The 5,232-nt window shown below is 40.3% G+C and overlaps 3 protein-coding genes across 3 annotated transcripts, besides 8 other annotated features; all 3 read left to right on the top strand.

Annotated features, from left to right (window-relative positions):
* Positions 1–690: a mobile genetic element.
* Positions 1–5,232: a sequence feature (heterozygous, Esmeraldo-like haplotype).
* Positions 427–661: a mobile genetic element.
* Positions 472–526: a microsatellite.
* Tc00.1047053507929.30 (hypothetical protein, conserved) lies at positions 688–1,569 on the top strand (the record flags this gene model as incomplete). The annotated part of the gene is made up of 1 exon (XM_798999.1): positions 688–1,569. The coding sequence occupies one exon, from the start codon at positions 688–690 to the stop codon at positions 1,567–1,569; it is 882 nt and encodes a 293-aa protein (XP_804092.1).
* Positions 1,569–1,602: a microsatellite.
* Positions 1,639–1,706: a sequence feature (AT_rich).
* On the top strand, positions 1,722–2,381 carry Tc00.1047053507929.20 (co-chaperone GrpE, putative; the record flags this gene model as incomplete). The annotated part of the gene is made up of 1 exon (XM_799000.1): positions 1,722–2,381. The coding sequence occupies one exon, from the start codon at positions 1,722–1,724 to the stop codon at positions 2,379–2,381; it is 660 nt and encodes a 219-aa protein (XP_804093.1).
* Positions 2,500–2,553: a sequence feature (CT-rich).
* Positions 3,137–3,191: a sequence feature (A-rich).
* On the top strand, positions 3,268–5,232 carry Tc00.1047053507929.10 (kinesin, putative; the record flags this gene model as incomplete). Its single annotated transcript, XM_799001.1, has 1 exon — positions 3,268–5,232. A coding segment is annotated over one exon (1,965 nt), but the record flags the coding sequence as incomplete, so codon positions are not given.

Genomic DNA, 5,232 nt, shown 5'->3' with positions numbered 1-5,232 from the left:
AATCATCGAGCCCGCCGAAAAGTCATCAGCCGCCATCATCGCGGATGCATCGCTCCAGGGATGGGGCGCCTTTTTTATTTCAGACTCCGGCGACGTTGGAATTGCCGGATGAAAATAGGAGAGGAAGCCTTTTCTTATCATGCAGGCCGAGGCACGCGCGGTACGCTTAGCCTTATCGGCCTTTCCCGCCATCCTGCCATCCACCATGGACGTTTGGATGGGCAATAATTCGCTGCGAATAAAGGCAGCTCGAAAACACACGCCATGACGTGGAGGCTGCGACGGATACATGGGTTTTTGGACTCTTGCGGAATACAGGCATTCTTTGCCTACGTGCGGTCTGCAGAAAGCCCCGCAGACGGCGTATCACGCGGTCGTGTGTTTGCAGTTCAGGACTTGGTGAAGGGGTGGAACTTGCGAAGGGGAGCGGCGGGGTCTTGTGGTTGGAGGACCCAAAGTCTGCCACTTCGTAATAAATAAATAAATAAATAAATAAATAAATAAATAAATAAATAAAAAATATATACACTTATTTGATGTTACACGTTGAGGGTATAATGGTGAATCCATTCCTATTCCATACATTCCTTTCTTATTCTTACCTTGTTTGTTTTCTGTGATTGATAAACTCGGGATCCGGCCAGCTGCTCAGAAGATTATTCTGTTTTTTATTTTTCTTATGAAGAGATGCGTCGTTTTCTACATATTGGCATTTCTCACTTGTACCTGGCTCGATTTCTTATCGTCGGCACACGCGGAATTGTACCTGAAATTGGTTTTTTACCCGCGTTTGAAAGTCGGCGTAGGAGGCGTATGAGGCTTGGTGGAGAAAACGCGAAAAACGATACAGAAACAAGCGGTGTTCCAGTGGTTCCGGCGATGGACGAATACGAAGCAAAGTCAATCTGTTTTGAGAAGTATGGCTTTATTCAAAAACCTCTACTTGTGAAAAATTGGTCGTTTTTTTTGCAAGAGCTACGCCGAATTGAGTTCCGTTGGGCTTTGTCCCCAAACGCCGGTGGTGTTATTGTGTTTACTGCTTTGGAACACGGGAGAGAAGGAGAAAAGGTTCTTTGTAATCTCAAGGGGTCCACAGGATGTGCACCAATTGCCGAGTTTTTTGAGTGCTGCGGAGGTCTTATTCAGGGCAGATGTGACAAATATTTTGTGAAGTTTCTTGATCCTGATGGAGGTGAACATGTGGTTAAGATCGTTTCTAAGCGACAGATTGCTGCTAGTGATAACGTTAGTCCTGTTTTTGATGAACCAATACTTCCTGTGTTAGCACAGCACAACTGTCGGGGAACATCTGTAGAAGTCTCCGTAACAGATTCTAGGACGGGTGTCTTGACTCCTGTGTTTAACGATATATCTTTGCAGACCTTTAATTACGCTTTTCTGACTTCCATACCTGTGTTTCTTAAGCGCAATGATGTTGGGATACGGAACGCTGACTTTGTCTCGAAGGAACAAATGCGGCATTTTCGTTTTGCATGGTGTTTTTTGCGGCGGGAATCGCTAATGACGGCAGTTGAAATGAGTGAGTTAGATCTTTTGTTACCACCTTGATATATATATATATATATATATATATATATATATTTGAAATTAATCTTTAACATTTACATTTCCGAGAGGATATATATATATATATATTCTATCACAATAATTCTTTTTTTTTTTTTTTTTTTCTATATATATTTATAGAGTGTTTTCAAATAATGCGTGCCTTTCGTTTAAGGGGTGCCTCTTTCTTTGGTCAAGGGGCCCTTGTCTCGTACAGAACCCCTCGTGCATGGTGTTCGAATCAGGAAGTTAAGGAAAAAGAAGATACCGACACTAAGAAGGCAACAGAGGGATCTCAATTAAAAGAGGAGACATTTGCAAAACTGGAAAGGGAGCTTGAATCTGCGAGGGAGAATATATCCGAACTAAAAAAGGAAGTACTATATCGTGCTGCAGATGCTGAAAATGCCCGTCGTATTGGACGCGATGATGTTGAGAAAGCGAGAAGTTATGGAATATCATCTTTTGGCAAAGACATGCTGGAGGTTGTGGATACTCTTGAAAAAGGTCTTGAGGCTATGTCAAAGGTTTCTGCTGAGGAAATTGAAAGTAATAAAAATTTGAGTTCTATTCACACGGGTGTCAAACTTTCTCTCAAGTTGCTGCTGAACAATTTAGCAAAACATGGGATTGAGAAGCTGGATGTCAAGGTGGGTTCTAAGTTTGATCCTAACATTCATGAGGCCCTTATCAAAACGCCTGCAAGCTCCGAATTTCCAAGCGGCCACATTTCTATTGTTCTAAAAGTTGGATACAAGATTAAGGAACGTATACTGCGAGCACCCCAAGTTGGTGTCGCCGGCGAAGGCGAATGAAAAGAAAGGGGAAAATGGGGAATCTAAGCTTGCGCGCACATTTCTGGTTTTATTTTATTTTTTCTTTTTAAGAATGATGGGGTAAAATGAAAAGAGCCATCCCAATCACCCCAATAAAAGAGAGAATGAAAGAGGGGGATAAATAGAGAGAGAGAGAGAGAAAAGAGAGGGAATAAAACGGAGAAATGGCTCTTTGTTGGGTTTTATCACATGAAAATTGAGGTATTTAAATAATATGGTCTTTTAAGGATTTTATTTGCCTGTTTCCAATTAATAATCTTAATATTATCTATGATTTTTTTCCCTTACTTATGGCTTTTTCATAAAATTTTCACTTACAAATTGTAGATGAATAGGCAGGAAGTTGGGTTTGGATCTTGCAAAGTGAGATTCTTATTCTCCGCGACAGACAAAAGTGAAGGGGCATTGGATACCATCATTTTCTTCGGCAAATGTTTTTTACGTATGCTTTTTCTTGGTGCAGACATGAGATTAATTTTGCCTTAGTGTTCCGAACGGCATCAGTATTGGGCATTATTTACTCCACCGAATAAAACGGCACAATAATAATTCCTTTTCGAAGCAGCCAAAAATAATGGACATAAATTTTGTACTATTTTTACCCTTTTTGTTCTTTTCCTCTCCCTCTATTTTTTTTTTTCTTTCTGATTTCTCCTCCTCTTGAGAGAAAGCAATTGCATTAAATCAGCAATTAAAAATAATTTTATTTCGCAGCAATCCCCCAAAAATATTTATTTTATTTCTAATTTTTTTATATGCTTTATTTTTTTTTTATTGTTGTTTTCATTTGTTTTCTGGTAAATTTGGAGGTCTGTAGCTATTGTCCATTACTTCTGTTTAAGGGAAAAAAAAAATTATCGAAATTATGGGTGAGGAAGAAAATAAGAATGAGGAACCCAACCGTATTATGGTGTTTCTCCGCATTCGCCCTCCTAAAAAGGGGGAGATTGATCCTGCAAATGGAACGCATTTTTTGCTTGATATTCAATCGGACAACAAAACCTGTCTATTGGAGTCAAAAACATACACTTATGACTACATCTTCAATGGAGATGTAGATCAAGGCGATATTTATACTAGGGTGGCAGAACCTGTCATTGGTAATGTTTTTAAAGGTTATTGGGGGACTGTAATGGTATATGGCCAAACCGGAACTGGAAAATCGTTCACTATGTGTAACTTTAGCCCAAATAATATGGGCATTATTCCACGTGCTATGAAAGCGATTTTTGATTCCGTGGAAAGTGATTCCGAAAGAAGCTTTACCATTGTTTTCTCCTTTATCCAGATTTACGTTGACAAATTACAGGATCTATTTAATCCAGAAGCCCCAGAATTGAAAATCAACCGAGATAAAAATGGAGTTTCATTTCCTGGGATTGTGGAGCATGCAGTAAAGAACGAAGAAGACTTTCGTCGGCTTTATGATGATGGTAATCAATATCGAGTAATTACTGCTACAAAGATGAATCCGGAAAGTTCTCGCGGACATGCGGCTTTATTTATTCAGGTGAAATCAGTTCCAAAAGACGATCCAGGTGGTGAAGTTCGAAGTGGAAAACTGTTTCTTATTGACCTTGCCGGGTACGAACGGTTTAGTAAAACTGGTGTTCAAGAAGGTCAAATGGCATTGGAGGCAAAAACCATTAACGCATCTCTTCTTTCTCTTGGAAACGTTGTTCAAGCTTTATCGGATCGTTCAGAACACATTCCCTGGCGTAATGCAAAATTAACTCGTATGCTTGAGGATGCTATCGGTGGGCGTGCAAAATGCAGTATTATCCTTACTGCAGGTCCAAGTAGTGAACACATGCACGAAACATTGGGTACACTCTATTTTGGATCTCGTGCAATGGCAGTGAAGACGAATGCTAAACTTGCTGTAAATATTGATTATAAGAAACTGGCTGCAAAGTTACAGGAGTTGTTAACTGCTGCGGAAGGTCGTATTAATACACTCGAAGTGGAGGCGACCCGGCGACAATTGGAACGTGAGGAAGCTGAGGCTGCATTCCAGGCAGAATGGGCTAGAATTAAAAAGGTTCAGCAAGATCAGTTGAATGAGTTACTCGCTTCGGGTGCAACGAAGGAACAGATTGAAGAGCTTATTAGGTCTAATGAAGAGGAAAATCAATTAATGGAGGAACAACAGTATCAACAACGACAGGCACTTGAAGAGCGTCATGAGGAAGAATTGAGGACGTCTTTGGAAAGAGAACAACAATCGTTATTGAATGAGACTGCGGCATCGGCTACAAATATGGGTAAAGATATAGCTGAACTTCAACGTCAGGTTTCCCAGGAACGACAAGAGAAGGAAAGGTTCAAATTGAAAGCAAAAGAGGCTGAAGCGGAGGCACGACGTATATCGATGGAGATGAATGAACTACGAGTACAGATGGAAGGGAATGATATTGGGGCACTATCAGGTTCTCCTTCTAATCCCGAATTCAAGAAGGAGTTTGAACGACGTATTGAGAGTGTGAAGTCCATGTATGAAGAGAATATGCAACTCCGCATCTCTGAGATTCAGGAGTTACATAATGAGGAAGTGACTCGTTACAAGGGGTTGTACGAAGATTTGAAAAGAAATATGGATAAGGAAATAAGATTTCAGAAAGATGCTCTTGTTGCATCTTATGAAGATGAAATCGATAAAATCCGTCAAAGTTCTGCAGATGTTCAAAATAAACTAAAGAAGAACCATCTTGTTGTGAAGCAGTCATATCAGACGCAGAAGGAGGCATTGGAACAAGAAAATAAGGAACTTACTGCTTATTCTGAAGCGTTATTGAAGCAAATACGATCTTTGGGGGTCCAACCAGCTAAC

Source organism: Trypanosoma cruzi, genomic scaffold (genome assembly GCF_000209065.1).
Source record: "Trypanosoma cruzi strain CL Brener 1047053516553 genomic scaffold, whole genome shotgun sequence".
NCBI classification, from domain to species: domain Eukaryota; phylum Euglenozoa; class Kinetoplastea; order Trypanosomatida; family Trypanosomatidae; genus Trypanosoma; species Trypanosoma cruzi.
This window is presented reverse-complemented; position numbering and strand designations above follow the sequence as displayed.